Below are 16,160 nucleotides of genomic sequence, written 5' to 3' on the forward strand. Positions count from 1 at the left end.
TTCAAATTATCTACCTTGAAATTTTAAAATATGGTCATTGCTTTTATAAATAGTTAAATATTCCTCACCTAATCCCATACTTTAAGTATTATTGAAGACTATAGGAGCTATGTCCATAAGTAGATAAAATAGGTAGGTACTAAGTTAGAGGAAAGGCAGAGCATGAGTACAGATGTCTTCATATGATACATATTAAAATATGCAAATGCTCCACCAAGGTGCTAAATTCATGTCACAAACTGATAAACTTAAATTCCTAAATCATTAAGGAATTAATGGTATAAAATAGGAAAGTATATATTTAAAGTTAAAGGATGTCAATTCCCTGATTATTTTTGTTTGTTTTAACGATAGTGAGGTAGACACACCAGTAAGTGCCCTGAAGAGACCATTCTTGCTCTCAATATTAGATGAGAGAAACCTAGTGTTGCTTTCTCGGTCTCACCTTCTGCCCTTTGATCTTACCAACTGGTTCCTCCTAGATCTATCTGACCACACTGGCGAGAGGAGACGGTATGGGGAAACCTTGTATTTATCACTTTTATTCACTTTGTTCAAAAGATCTAAACCAACTATTCTGTACTCACAAGCCTCTTCTTTTGCCCAAGAATGGCAGTCTACCTTTGTAGGCTTATCCATTTCATTACATCCCTGAGTCACTGAGTGTACTGGGAGACAAATAAAAGGGGAGACATGGGTGAGAGCCCCTATAAGTTGGTACACAGCATTAAAAATTGGTGGTGCATGCCTTTAATCCCAGCATGTGAGAGGCAGAGGCAGGCGGATCTTTGTGAGTTCAAGGCCACCCTGGTCTACATAGTGAGTTCCAGGTCAACTGGGGCTACAAGGAGACCCTGTCTCAAAAAAAAAGACCAAAAAAAAAAAAAAATTGCCCAAAAAAGCTAACCGAGAAGCAATTTAAGCCCAGGGCTCACCATTCAGATTCCCATCCATGGCCAACATATCTATAATACATTTATGAAAAGGGATTCTACAAACATACACGGACATATTAAGAACACATTATAATTTATTAACTTTTATATATTTAAAACAGGAAAGACAAGAGACTCAAAATGGCCTCTTTGATATTAACCTATAATTTTCTCAGCAACAACTGAAAAAGTGCTGCTGACTAACAAAACTAACAAATGTTAGTTTCGGTAAAATTAAACTGTTTGGGTAAAAATTACCCCATTTTAATGTCTTTCTAGCTTTTTTTATTGCCTTTGCTTCTAATTTTATTAACCATTTTCCTAATTTCAAAACTATATTTTGCAAGTGACTATTTACCACTTAAAAATCTTGTTAAAATGAATATACTGACACTTTTAAGAAACAGAAAGTAGAAGCTGAAGAGATGGCTCAGCAGTTAAGAGCACTAGCTGCTCTTGCAGAGGACCCAGGTTCGATTCCCAGCACCCATACCATATGGGTGGGTACCATAGCCACCAGACTAACAACCATCAGTAACTCCAGTTCATGGGGATCTGACACCATCTTTGGCCTCCATGAACATAGGTGCACTTACATACATGCAAGCAAAACATTCATACACATAAAATAAAAACAAACAGTTAGACATGCACAGAAAAAGATGTACCTGTGTGTAAAAAAAGGAATAGAAAACAGTAGTCTCTTAAATTACTAAGTTCACCAAGAAAATTGGTAACAGTTGTAATTGCTAATATTTAACTGGAAAGCAATTACTTCAAAAACAAATGGTCTGGTTAATTCATAGACTAAAGAAGTGGATAACACCTCCCCTGGACTTTTAATAGGAAAAACAAAATGGTGGACAGTAAAAAGAAAAACCTCTGTAAGACAAAAGAAATAACTATAATTGAACGTATCTATTTGGCAGTACTAGGGGTTGAACTCAGGGCTTCATACACAGCAGGCAAGTATTCTACCACTAAGCTATACTCCAGCATACATACACACACACACACACACACACACACACACACACACACACGACGAATTGCTATCTTTCTTTTCCTCTGTAGATTTTATCTTGAGATAACTTTTCCAAAGTGGCCTCAAAACCTATAATCCTCCTGATTCAGCTGGGGTAAGAGTCATGCATCCTGCTTGTCTCTATCATTTTTTAAGGAAAAAGAATGATTTTCAAATGACTAGTGAGATATCCCTATAATGAATCTAGCTACTATGGCTTATAAAGCCAAATAAAAATATTTATAGATTAAGAATAAAATAAGTAACCTGAACAGGTCTATCCACTGAATTAAATTCACAGCATAAAAGTCCCAACCAAAGAAAGAAACACACACACAAACACACACACACACACACACACACACACACACACACACCCTTACATGAAGTGCTGTAGAAAATTCAAGATAAAGTATTATTTGATAACTCATATTATCTGGCCAGCATTCCTCTGATAACAAAACCAATGCAGTTACTTACAAGGAAAGAAAAATCACATACTAATATCTCTTATAAACATATTTTTAATTCTTTAATAAAAGGCTAGCAAACCACAGAAATATATAAAAGAATATTACCAAAAAAGAAAAACCCAAAAGGTATACTCCAGCAATGCAAGGTTGGTACAACTCTTGAAAATAATCAGTGTAATTCAACATTTAAACAGATTAAAGAAAAAACATTATCTCAAAATAAGCCAAAAAAGAAAAAGCATTTGTCAAAACTGCACAGTCATTCCTTATTAAACTCAGCAGCAAACTGGTAATGGAATTTACTCAAATTGTAAGAGGGGAATCTGAAAAACCCATAACTAACATCACATTTGATTGTGACACTCAAGCATTTACACTAAGATTTGAAAAAAGAATTGAAACAAGGCAAAGATACCATGCTCGTCATTTCTACTCAGCATTGTAGTAAAGGCATTTGTTGGTAAAAATGGGATAAGAAAGAGAAATAAGATGGGGCAAGAAAGTGGAAAAGGCAGTAGGGGAAGGGGATGAGGAAGAACAAAGTACAATGACACATATGCAGGAAAATGCCAGGATGAAACCCAACACTTTGTTATGCTAAGCTTAAAAAAGAAAATAAGAATGGAGAAATCTGGTGGGAGGAGGGGCTATAAGAGGGTGGAGGTGGGGAAATGATTAAGGTGTTTTGAATGGCCGGGCATGGTGGTGCATGCCTTTAGTCCCAGCACTCAGGAGGCAGAGGCAGGTGGATCTCTGTGAGTTCAAGGCCAGCCTGGTCTACATAGTGAGTTCCAGGACAGCTGGGGCTACAGGGAGACCCTGTCTCAAAAAGACCCAAGGGGGGGGGGAATAGATGTTTTGAATGAAATGCTCAAAAATTCAATAAAAATATACATAAAAAGAAGAGACTTACAAGTGCAGAATAATATTAAGACTCATAAGTGGCACAGTCATCTGTGTAAAAACTCCAGAAGAAAAGAGAGAGAAAATGGGGGGAGGGGAGGGGAGGGGAGGGGACGGGAGGGGAGAAAAGAGGAACCATGATGCAGTACTGTTACAGGCAGGAAGAGGGCAAGTGCAGAGAGCTCAAAAATGGGCCAACAAACATATTGCCAGCAGAGGTGGTAGCAAAACACAGTGAGTGGGTAACTTATTTAGCAGTTGCTTCTGAAACAAGACTAGTGACAATATCCCTATTAAAAAGAAAGGTCGGGTACAAAAGACTTCTGGGATTGAATTTACCAAAACTACAAGTAAATGTAATATGAAAGCCAAGAGGAAAAAGACTGGAAAATGATAATCACATTATCTACACTTGGGCACCAAGATGATTGATGGGGCTATCAGCTGGGTTGAGAAATGACAGGAAACTACTACTTTGGGAGGGAGTGTGTTCTGAGAACAGCTGAATTTTGAAGTATTTAAGGAACTAAAGGCAAGGTTAGAAAAATTGTATTTGTAAATACAAATCTGGTACTTGAAAATCTCAAACCCAGAGATACACATTTAGGGATAAATACCACCTTTGAATATGAAAGGGCAGTGATACATGAAAGGTTCTGTTTTTCATAATCTCAGATACATAATTAACTTACTAATCTAAACTCTAGATCACCTCTGCAATAAGTTTAGACGGAAACAATCTCTGAATTATAAAGCATTTGTTTTCAGGGTGCATTTCTGCCACCTGGTGGAAAAAAGTAATAAATACAAGACTTATTCATTGAAAAGCTGTAATGATTCTTGTTCTGTTTATCAAAGCTATTTCTACCAATATATTTACAGGAAAAGACTTTCTCATTCTTCAATTCTATTATAATTTCTCTTTTTCTTTTTACATTTTATCTGGATATTAAAAAATTCAAGCTATATAACTGGCAAAGTATTATTAGCGAAAATATAATCTTCTTGCTCCTCTGGGACTTCCTAGTTTAATCGCTGTAAAATCCAATGCACATTTCAAGAAAGTTAGTTACATATATATGAATGTAAGTGTATTACCAAAACTCATTTGCCAAGTTTTATTGCTTCTGACAATAGTTCAGATTGTGTGTTTTTAACTAGACATATTATTTGTACAGCTGATCAAAGGAGCAGAACAGAATATTGCAAGTATACTCTGGCACATAAAAATTCAGTGTTATAAATATGATATCTCAAATCAGTAGAAACAAAATACTGATCACTCAATAATAAGACAAAGCAATAACCATATCTTAAAGGTAAGGCTGGATCTGTACCTCCTACCAAACTGTTATAATTACAAGTAGATCACTGTTTTATAATATAAAAATAAAATCCTCATAGTATTTAGAAGAAATGAGAATGTTTTTAGTTTTTGTAAAAAGACTTTTAAAATGAACCTCACGAGGAGCAGTAGCACACACATTTAATCTCAGAATTCCAAATGCAGAGGCAAGGGTATCGCTGTGAGATCGAGGTCAGTCTGGTCTACACAGGGAATTTCAGGCCAGCGGGTGTTACAGGGAGACTCTGTCTCAAAAGTAATAATAATAATAATAATAATATTGTCAATAAGGTACTTAACTAAAAGTTTATCCCCAGAAGACATATAGTCAATAGCATAAGAAAAAATGTTCTGCATCACTTGTCATTAGAGAAATGCAAACAAGACCACTTCACATTCACTTTGACAACTATCTATAAAGAAAACTAAAAACATATAGAAACCTAAACTATTCACAGTAGCACCATTCATGGTAGCCAAAAAAATGGCCATAAAAAATCAGTTGTAAAGCCTTTCAACTGATGAATAAAGCAAATGTGGTATACCCATACAATGAATCGTTATTTGATCATAAAAATGAATGAATTACTAGTTCTTCCTATATGTTGAGCTAAGTTAAACAAAGAAAAATGAAAGGCTACATATTTTCTGATTTCATTTTTTATGAAACGTTTGCGACAGGCAAATCCATAGAACATAAAATAGATGAGTCATTGCTAGAGGGTTGAAGAAAGAAGAAAACAGGGAGCAACAGCTGAGTGGTTCAGAGTTTATTTTTGAGGCTAGTGAAATGATCTCAAATTAGACTGTGGTAATGGTTGTATAAGCTTGAAAAAATACTAAAAGCTACTGAGTTGTATATTTTTTAAAAATTAATTTAATGACAACAAAATTTTTTTTTCATAAGCAAAGAGAAAAATCGGGAGCCATGAAAGAAAAAATTATATCCCACCATGACATGTACATGTTGGAAAAAGAATAATATAAGCAAAATCAAAAGATAATAATGAATGGGGGAAAAAGAGTATTTGCAATCTAAGCAAAACTTTAACATGACTCCAACACTTCCCATTACCTATGGGATGGGGGTGACTTAGTCAATCATGTCAGCCTTTAAAACAGTTCAGATGTCAGCAAGATGTCAAGCAGCACAGACACTCTCCTGCTAGCTTTGGAAAAAGCAACCTGCCAGGCTATGTTGAGGCAACACAGCTGGGAACACAAAGAGCTTCTAATAGCTGACAGCCTGTCACATAAGTACAGGGCAATGACCTTCCACTGACAGCAAGGAAGCTAGGAAGAGAGCCCTAAGCATCAGCTGAGATTGCAGGCCCAGACAAAGTCTTGAATTTTATCAGTACACGTTATGTGCATGTATGGAAAAAAAATCACACCGAATCCCACTAATATATACAATTAATCATCAAAATTTAAATGAAAATAATATATTACTACTCTAAATCTGCCCCCCATTAGAATATATGTTTCTTGAATACAAAAGAAAATCTTGAATTCAGCATTATTGAGTCTCTGAGCAGAGGATCCAGCTAATCTATTATACCCTGACTTTAACCCACACAGCCTGCAAGATAATAAATTTAAGTTGCCTTGAGCCACTAAGATTGTAGTCATATGTTACACAGAACAAAAAACAAAACATAATCTATTTCACAAAAGGTTCTTTTTTATAAGTGGAGATTTTAAAAATTCATTTTAATAAAGATCAACAACTCATGAGAAAAAATGGATAAAACAGTTTAAAATAAATTTAAAAACGTAAAATATTCTTAAATACATGCAGATATGTTCAATTTCTACTCAATTATGACAAAAATTATGAAAATGATTATGCTGCATCATTTTTTACCAAGCACACTGTTACAAAGGCATGTAACAGTGTATTGGTTAAAGAATTATGAACTAGGAACCTAAGTAACTGTTGATAGAAATATTCTGGTACATCCTCCATAGGAGCTAAATGGGTAATGCCTATAAAAACTTAAAACTGAATATATATATTCTTTAACAAAATTATTGCATTTATGGAAATTCTCATTTATCCTAAAGATTTATTCATACAAAAGTGTAAGTATACATATACATGATTATTTATATCACAGTTTGAAACAAAATAATTTGTAATATTAGTCCTCAGGGACTAAATAAGACACACCCTTTAAAAATTATGATGAAACACACTTATGTTATTAGTACTCATAAGAAAAGATTTCAGCTAATTTGCTAAAGTGTAAAAGAAACATAACAGAACATTGAATTAAACATAGTATATTATCTCATTAAAATATATATATACATATATTCCTGTATTTGCAGAAAATAGCTACAAAAAGTACACACTTAAAAACAGTAACAGTAGAGGGCTGGAAAGAACAGTAGAGAGCTGCTCTTGCAGAGGACCCAGGTTAGGTTCCCAGCACCTATATGGCATCTAACAACCGGCCATAGCTCCAGTTCCAGGGGAGCTGACACCCTCTTCTGATTTCCAGACACTGCATAACACAGGTGCACTTACATGCAGGCAATACACTCATACACATAAAATAAAAATAATAAACAAAATATTTTCTAAAAATAGTAGCAGTGGTGGCATAAAAATTAACTGAATGACTAGATTACGTAATAAGTATATTGAATAGAGAAGATTTTAAAAAAGAAAAGGAAAACACATTTGACACATAAGAAAATATTTCTCCAACAACTCATAGGTCTTAAACAAAAACTCAAAGAAAACATGCAATCTAATTAATTACATAAATGTAGAAAATGAAAATGTAGATTATGAAATCCATTATTTTGTTCAATTGATGTATAGTAACCAAAAAGGAGAAAAGCAGAAGCTATATAATCATTTTAAAGGGTCACATCTCTTATATCTGCTTTACTTTGGCATCTTCAGGTTTTCTTAAAACAGCACCTTTTTAAGTCAATGATGCTGGTTTGTCACCAGATTTTATTCTTTTTCCATGTATGTGTTCAGTGGCTATGAGCCCTCTAGTGGTCAACAACAGGTGACAAAATTTTACACAAGTTATCTAGCTACCTGTAATGGGATTTTTAGCACCTTATGATGAACTATGTGTTTTCAAGCATTCTCATTGTAAAATAAAAATATATAATTATAAATTCATCCTCCACAATGACAAAAACCATCATATAAAAGCATAATGAGACCTTCTATATATCCTACAACAATACTATTCTATCTTTATTTCCTGCCCAAACTTCATAGTCTCCCAGAAAACTTGTTTCCTCCTCCTCAAATGTTTGAGACCAAGTCGTGGTAGATAACACCAAACTGAAAGTGGGGCAGCAATGTCAAAGGCATCTAGCACCACAAGAGGTGAGGTGAGCCTGTTACATATTACTTATTTTATCTAACTATCATTAAAAGAAAAATGAGAGCTGTGTCTGAAAAGTTGAAGAAGGATGCATTATCACTAGTTGTGCTTTAGCTGAGAACTGTTCACTGCACACATATCACACACAGGATGAAATCATGGCAGAAGCTATAAAAGGAGTGGAGACTTACCAAGCTCATACCACCGGTTCATTTTAATGCAATTCTTAATAAAACAGTTAAAATACAGAACAAATATCAACCTATGCAGGATGCCAGTGCAACAGGACAATGTCCTGAGCAAATTCACACATACTTCATCTATCTTTATAGGTCACTTAAATGAGGAAATCTGAAAACAATTTAATTCTGTTGAACATAGGAGTGAATTTTTCTAAATACTTAAGAGGAAATGGCTTACTCGGTAAAGTGCCTACCACACAAGGACCTTAGTTTGCATCACCAGCACTCACATTAAAAACTCAGCTGTGGTCCCACATATCCTTAACTCTACCACTGAGGGGACAGCCTAGCCAGCCATTAAACATAAGGTTCAATCTCAGAAAATAAGATAGAGAGCAACTGAGGAAGACACCTGACATCTGCCTCTGACCCCCCATATGCACACACATTAACACACACCCATGAACATTCACAAAAAATTTTGAGTTACTCATCCCCAAAGTACAGACTGACTTCTACATACTCAAATCGAGTAACTTATTACACATCATTTTTTAAGAAAAGAAAACTTTGTCTCTCAGAGTTTGTATCATATTTCTAAAAATAAACAACAGTATTGACTACATTACAGAGAATGTCATTATATCAAAAAAGACCAATAATAGGCAGAAAGGACATCAGTTACCTAAAGAACAATAATACAGTTTTTGCTCGTTCATTATATATACTATTTATTGAGTGGGCACAATTGACCAAAAGTGGTACCAAGAACATAGCCATCTTCATTGCTGTTATGGTTAGTCCCAATCATCAATTTGATGAGATTTAAGATCACCTGAGAGATGGGTCTCTGGACATGCCTCTGGGGAATTATCTTGATTAGGTTGAGATGGGAAGATCCTCCTACTGTGGATAACGCCATTCCCTAGGCTAAGATACTGAACTTTATGAAAAGAAGAAAATGAACTGAGCTTCTTGATGATAAACATAATGTGACCAGCTGCCTCAAGTCCCTACCTATGTGATTTCCCACCACGATTAATTATCAACTCAATCCATGAGCTGAAATAACTCTCCCTTGAGTTGTTTTTGTCAAGGCATTTTATCACAGAAACAGGAAAAGAAATTAAGACAGCTGCCTTTTTGTTTCATCAGATAATCTACAAGACAAAGGAAGAAATATCCAGGAATAAAGTTTATAAAGCACATTGGCTATAAATTGCCAAGTTTCCTTTTAATTTTATGGAAGTCATCAACGTTTTGTCTCACATAGTTCCTTCATTCTAACAGTCCAATCTATTTCATAACCATACTTTGATTCCCTCTAAATATCTTCCCTTGGCTGGAGATGTACCTAAGTGGTAGAGCACTTGCCTGGCAATGCACAAAACCTTGAGTTCAATCCCAGCACTGCAAAAAGGAGCAAAAATAAAGTAGATTCAAAAAAAAAAACATATTTTGCTTCCCGAGTCTTTTATCTAATTTTTCTCATGCTCATACCATTTTTTTCTCACTGAATATTCATGATGACCATTCTAAATAAGGTCGTGAGCACTATGCCACAGTTTCCTCTCATAGAAGCAAAATAAATTCAGTTGGTTTGTGCTAGGCACACTGTCAGCATTTTATAAATACATGGGTCTCTGAACATTCTAAAAAGTATCATTTTTGAGTTTAATTACAAAGAAAAATTACTTCTTATCCAAGTTTACTGCATGCCATGTAGTAAACAGGAAGTGGAGCAAAGTAGCAGTAAGATCCTCCAAAAATTACCATCTCACAGACTAAATATTCCTCACAAACCAAACTATCTTCACAAAAGGATGCATTTCTGGAGGGCAAGAAAAAGTTGCCCACATCTCTCCTCCCAATTCTCTAAGCAAAGACAAGACAGCTTAGAGAGAGAAGCCATTGATGAGAAAGAAGAACTTAATGGGTTAGGCATAATGGTGCATGCCTTTAATCCCAGTACTCCAGAGATAGAGGAAAGTAAATCTCTATGAGATTGAGGCCAGCCTGGTCTACATAGTGAATTCCCGGCCAGCTGAGGCTACAGGGAGACCCTGTCTCAAAAACCAGGCACAGCCCCATAATCCATGCCCTTGGATAAGTATTTACCCACCAAGCCTTTGGAACCATATTAGGCAAGTGAAGAAAGGTCTTTTATAGCACACCTCCCTCAGCCTCAGACAGTAGGGAGGGGTTCAAGATTTCTTCTGCTTGATTGCGAGCAGGGCAGGAAAGCAAGCACATGATTGTTTTCTTGGAGCACAGAGCTAGGTGAGACCAGGAATGAAACTGATCATGAGGCAGAAAACAAAGGCCTCCATACCTAGACCACAGTTTTCAGATAGGTCTTCCAGAACTGCAGGGTCATAAGGTAGAGACCTATGTGCTAAGGACACAAACAAAAAGTTTGAGCCTGCATCATCATTACCCTTGTTGGGCTGGGGCCCCTCGCCTCAAGATAATGCAGATCCATGAAGTCCAGAGACTCAGATGTGACCTAAAAGTAAACAGCTTTTGCTGTTACTCATGGAGCACAGCTATACCAGGACAGTTACATTAACCAGAATTTATAGAAGTCAAGGGACTCTCTCTACCACTATTCCCTCAAACTCATGGAGCACAGCTATACCAGGACAGTTACATTAACCAGAATTTATAGACCTGTTCTGGCAGGAAGAAGAGGATAAGAATAAGACCCAGTACCATGCAGAAAACGTAGAATCCCATCCCCAGATATACTTTGTAAATAGCAGCCCAAGACCGGTCAAGACTTCCAGTACAAATGCATGTGCTATGTGGGTGTGATGGCTCACACCTTTAATCCCGGCACTTGAGAGTCAGGGGCAGGAAGGTGGATGTCTTGTGAGTTTCAGGCCAGCCTGGTCTACATAACAAGTTTCAAGCCAGCCAGGACTACATAGTGAGACCCTGTCTCAAAACAAACAAAAAAAGAACCATGTGCTAGTGAAACAAAAAAGCGCTAACATATATTACTACCACCTGAAACCTAGACCAGAGTGGAAGCCCGAGAAGAGTTGTGCATGTTCAGCTGTAAGATTTGAGTGCAGTCTAGCTAGTGTCAAACTTGATGACCAAAGTGGGGGATAGATTTTTAAAGAATATTGCCTCAACTCTGGGTGCTATGATGTTGAGCAAGACTCTATTCACTGGAAGGTCAGGTAGTAAGCACAAGGCATTTCTCTGGAACTCAGTGCCGGGCTGGTGAAACTTAGCACTGGCTAGATCCTAAGAGCTGCTATCACCAGGCCAGTGCCCAAGATTGGAGTCTCTTTAACACCTCCAATGACAGGCAGAGATACATGGCCTTAGTATATCAGACTTCTATTCCAGCTACCATGCCCTGTACCCGGTGCAATGATCTTGGGCAGGGGTATCACCTCTGAGCCCTGAGTATACCTCAGCGGTAGGCAGCTTGTAGTAACATGGGCCTTGGTCCTATTCCCGTGCTGCACTGGTATTAGTGGGCTTTGGATTGAGGGTGTGATACATTGTGGTATTAGTGCCTACTCCATTCCTTCCACAAGTTCCATCAGCACAGCACAGAAAGCATAACTGCTTAGAAGAGGAAACTGGAAGGGGCACCAACTCATGACAGAGAAACCCTGAAGTTATGTTCCTCCATAGCAGTTCTGCCCAGAGCCATGAAGAATCCATAGTGCCTGAAGAAAATTGGACTTAGCATCACCCATGAGCACTGAAACTGTAACAACCTATACTAGCAGATTCCTGGCAAATCTGGACTTAGGGTGCCACCTAATGTTGAAATAGCAGAAAGAACTACAGATGGAGAGAACATAAGCAGTCTGCTTAGAATTTCTGAAAGATAGGCACAAATAATGCAAAATGGGAAAAATACCTAATCTTTCAATGCATAAATGAGATCAAACACCAACAAGAACCAAGAACTTTTAGCTGAAGTCAACTAATAGTCAAAATAAGGGATGAGATACTGAAACTATTGCTGAACTCTTGAATGGAATTTTAAACAGCTGCTTTAAAGAAAGTCAAAGAGCTTCTAGAAAACATAAAGAACTGATTCAATACTTCTAACAGAGACACTTAATTGACAAATGGAGACAATTTTTAAAAATCAAATAAATTTTTAACTGAAAATATACTGGAGAATTTTAAAACACAAAAAGGGTATTATTATAGGACTAAATCAAACAGAAGACTGAATAAGTTCAAAGACACAGTATTTGAAAATAGGTAGAGGAACTACAAAAACAATGAAGAGGAGTGAAGTAAGCTTACAGGAGTTTTAAGACAGTATTGAAAGTATTTGGGTTATTGGAGTTAGAAACTTCAGATTCCCAAAAGGGAAGAAAGCTTATCCAATGAGAAAATAACAGAAAAACTTCTCAGATCTACAAAACATATATGGGATTAAATTAAATGTACCCCAAGACATAAGTTCTCAAAGGTAAATGATAGAATCATTGTCAAGGCAGCAAGAGAAAAGAAACACCTCATAAAGGTATCCCAACTCACCTGACAGCAGAAACCTTACAGGACAGGACAGAACACATGAGGTTTTTATAGAACTGAATGGAAAAACTGCCAACCAAGAATACTGTACCTAGCAAAGCCATACTTTAGAAATAAAGACATATGGGCTAGAAAGATGTCTCCATGATTAAGATTACTAGCTACTCTTCCAGAGAACCTGGGTTCAGTTCCCAGCACACACAGCAGCTAACAACCATCTGAGATTCCAGTTCCAGGGGATCTGATGCCTTATTGAGGCCCCCAAGGGAATTGCATGACATGGGTGCACTTACATACATGCAGGCAAAACACTCATACACATAAAGTAAAAATAAATAAATCAAAGAAAAAGTTAAAAAGAAATGACAAGATAAAAACATTTCTAGATTTAAGAGAAGAAAGAAAAAAAAAAAGAAAAAGCTGAGAGTATATCTACTAAAATTGCCCTGTAAGAAATGCAAAAGGAATTTCAAGTTTAAAGAAACCTTAAAGTGTAAGGAAAAAATAACATAAGACTTAAAACTCACTGAAAAAAATATACAAACAAAATGAAAATGCTCTAATATATAAGCACGGTACATCAACCATTTATATATTTAATGCTGATTAAAAAGCAAAACCATTTTTAAAATAATAACTGTTAGCATGCTTAGAGACGAACAATACAGAAAGATTTACCCATTCCACAATGTACATGTGTGTATATATGTATATATATCAAATATCATGTAGCATATAGCAAACCATTTTCACTTGTCAATTTACAATAAGTAAATGAATAATAACACACTAATAAATAAATAATAAACAATAAACAAAGCTTTTACCTAGAGATTAAACAAAATGTTTACCTGTCTGCAGTTATGTCACTGGCAATCTGGTGCTTCACTCCTGATCCATTTTTAATGGAATCCTGTCTTGTGAGCCCATGAGATCGACTTTTCTCTACTGCAGGTACAGATAAGTCACCTGAGAGTGCTTGGAACTGGACCTGCTCATGTAGTTTTGCTTTCTTCTCCTGAGGTGCCTCCTCATTTCGAAGCCCTCGGAGAACCTTTTGGTCAGTTTGCTGTGGTATATTAGATCCACTGTTATAAAACCATGCTCCTGATTTAGTGAGGATTTCTTGTTGTTTTCGGCACAAATTACATACCCACATAACCTGCACATAAAGACAGAGAGAAAAGAAATTAGTCTCCCCCAAAGTGAAAAAAACAAAAAGAGAGGCATTTCAAGCCAACAAAAATTTTATGGTTCTTTATAAAGTTAAAATGAAATCAAGATTAACTGCTACTATGGATTAAATACTTTGTCCTTTCTTTTAAAGTTGTAAGAGTAAGTATAATGAAATTGTACAAAGAGAGAAAAAAGTGTCAAATTGCTAGTTGTTCATTTGTGTTCTTTAGTCATTTGTACTTAATTAGCGGCATTATGTAGTAAGCAGAAAATGAATATTGGAGCTAATTGAATTTAAATACTAACTCTTAAGGTTAGAAATTAAAACCTTCATCAAGGTACTGAACCTTCATATTTATAGAATTTAATTTCCTTAACAAAAGAGAAAACATAGCTAAAAGTGATAACACTTATTTTCCAACACTACTTTTAAATATATATAAATAATTCATGAAAATAATTTATATAAAAATGCTTGTTACAGTTGGAGAGACAGGTTGACTCACTAGCTGAAATGGTGCTAGAGAACAGAAGGGGGCCGAACCTACAGTTCCTAAAGGAAGGTGGCTCATACATGGCCTTAGATGAAGCTTGCTGTTTTTTACGCCAATAATTCGGGAATAACTGGACTTTGCCGAGCCTCTAGTAATACTCCCCCTAGCCTTACAGCAGGCCCATGCTCCTAAACTGTCTAACCGGATATATCAAGAGTCTAAATGCCATCAAAATTATGGTTCTGAGGACCCAAAATAAGCCTCAAAATCAAAATGAGTCAACGATTTGACTCATGTCCCAGAGCCAGTGGGGACTGTAATAACCTGAGCTCCTCCGTTTTGTATAAGTTTAACTGGTCAAACAATTGGTCATAGGACCACCCCTAGGAAGGCAGGTTATGCTAAATAGATGGGCAGAATACCTAGTGCGTTGATGAGATAGCTAATTTTTCCTGCCTGGAATCCCACCTCCCGGCACAGAACTTTTGGACCAGCCATAGTCACTGTAGTCTGTAAGACCGCCTGCTTTCCTGAATTCTTCAGAAAAGCATAATTTTTCATCTTCTTCTCCATATCCCTTTTCTAAACATGCTTTCTTAAAGGCTTTGGACTGCCCCTAACATCTTATATTTCTTTACTTTCTCTAAAGCTTCCTTCTCCCAGCCTTGTGGCTGCATGTGTCTGATCCCCATGCAGGCACTGAACCTGTATGGCTTCATGGCTTTCTTTCCTTTTCCTTCCTTTCTCTGTCTACCCCCCCTGAAGATTTCTCTTTAGAAGTCTAATAAAACTGTAAAAGCTTTTAAAAAAAAAAGATGCTTGTTATATAATAAATTTCAAGTAAATTAGCTATAAACATTAGCATAACAGCCTATCAATTATATTAGATGCCTGTTAAAAGGGTTACATTTGTTTTAAGTACCTACTAATGGCTAAAAGGCTAAGAATAGTGTTAATTTCAATAAAAATGTATTAATTGATCATAATTTGCAATATACTTGATTTTTAGTGTGGTAAACCAAAAACCAAATGGCCATCTTAACCACTATTTTTTAATCTTTCTTTTCTTCTTCTTCTTTTTTTTTTTGAGACAGGGCCTCCCTGTAGCACCAGCTGGTCTGGAACTCACTATAAAATAGGCTGGCCTTGAACTCACAGAGATCTACCTACCTCTGCCTCCTGAGTGTTGGGGTTAAAGTCATGCACCACCACATCCAGCTTAATCTTTCTTTGCTAAAGATTTATTTATTTTTAATTATGTGTTATATATGTCTGTATGTGGGTATGTACACATGAATGCAGGTACCCTTGGAAGCCAGAAAAGGAAGCTGGAACCCTTGGAGCTAGAGTTACATGTGGTTGTGAGCCACTGAACTTGGGTGTCAGGTACTGAACTTGGGTTCTATGGAAGACCAGTACATGTATGATCTCAACCACTGAACAATCCCTCTTAACCACTTTTAAATGCACACTTTAGTAATGTTAATTATTTTAGACTGTTCTCAAATAGAATTCCAAAGCTTTTCTTATAAAGATTAAATCCTGTACTCATTAAACAGCAGTGTTCCTTTACCTTCTCTTCCCAATCCATTACAATAAATGTGTTATACTTGATTTTTTTTAATTATTTATTTAATAACCACATACTTAGAAGAAGCATTTCATTAAATCAGCATTGACATATTCAATAACAATTTTCTGAGCTAGGCTGCATCTCTTACAAAATTGGCTGTACATTTTTAGGTCTACAG

The 16,160-nt window shown here is 36.2% G+C and overlaps 1 protein-coding gene across 4 annotated transcripts in view; it reads right to left on the reverse strand.

The window, feature by feature from the left end:
* Nucleotides 1–16,160, reverse strand: part of Rims2 (regulating synaptic membrane exocytosis 2) — a 570,072-nt gene that overhangs the window by 387,823 nt on the left and 166,089 nt on the right. For all 4 annotated transcript variants that reach the window (XM_008851539.2, XM_008851538.2, XM_008851540.3 and 1 more), the window contains one exon: nucleotides 13,591–13,901. In XM_008851539.2, coding sequence (XP_008849761.1) covers nucleotides 13,591–13,901 — 311 coding nt within the window. The remainder of the gene's footprint in view (nucleotides 1–13,590; nucleotides 13,902–16,160) is intronic.

This window comes from Nannospalax galili, unplaced genomic scaffold, assembly GCF_000622305.1.
Source record: "Nannospalax galili isolate Female #2095 unplaced genomic scaffold, S.galili_v1.0 scaffold284, whole genome shotgun sequence".
In the NCBI taxonomy this organism is placed as follows: Eukaryota; Metazoa; Chordata; class Mammalia; order Rodentia; family Spalacidae; genus Nannospalax; species Nannospalax galili.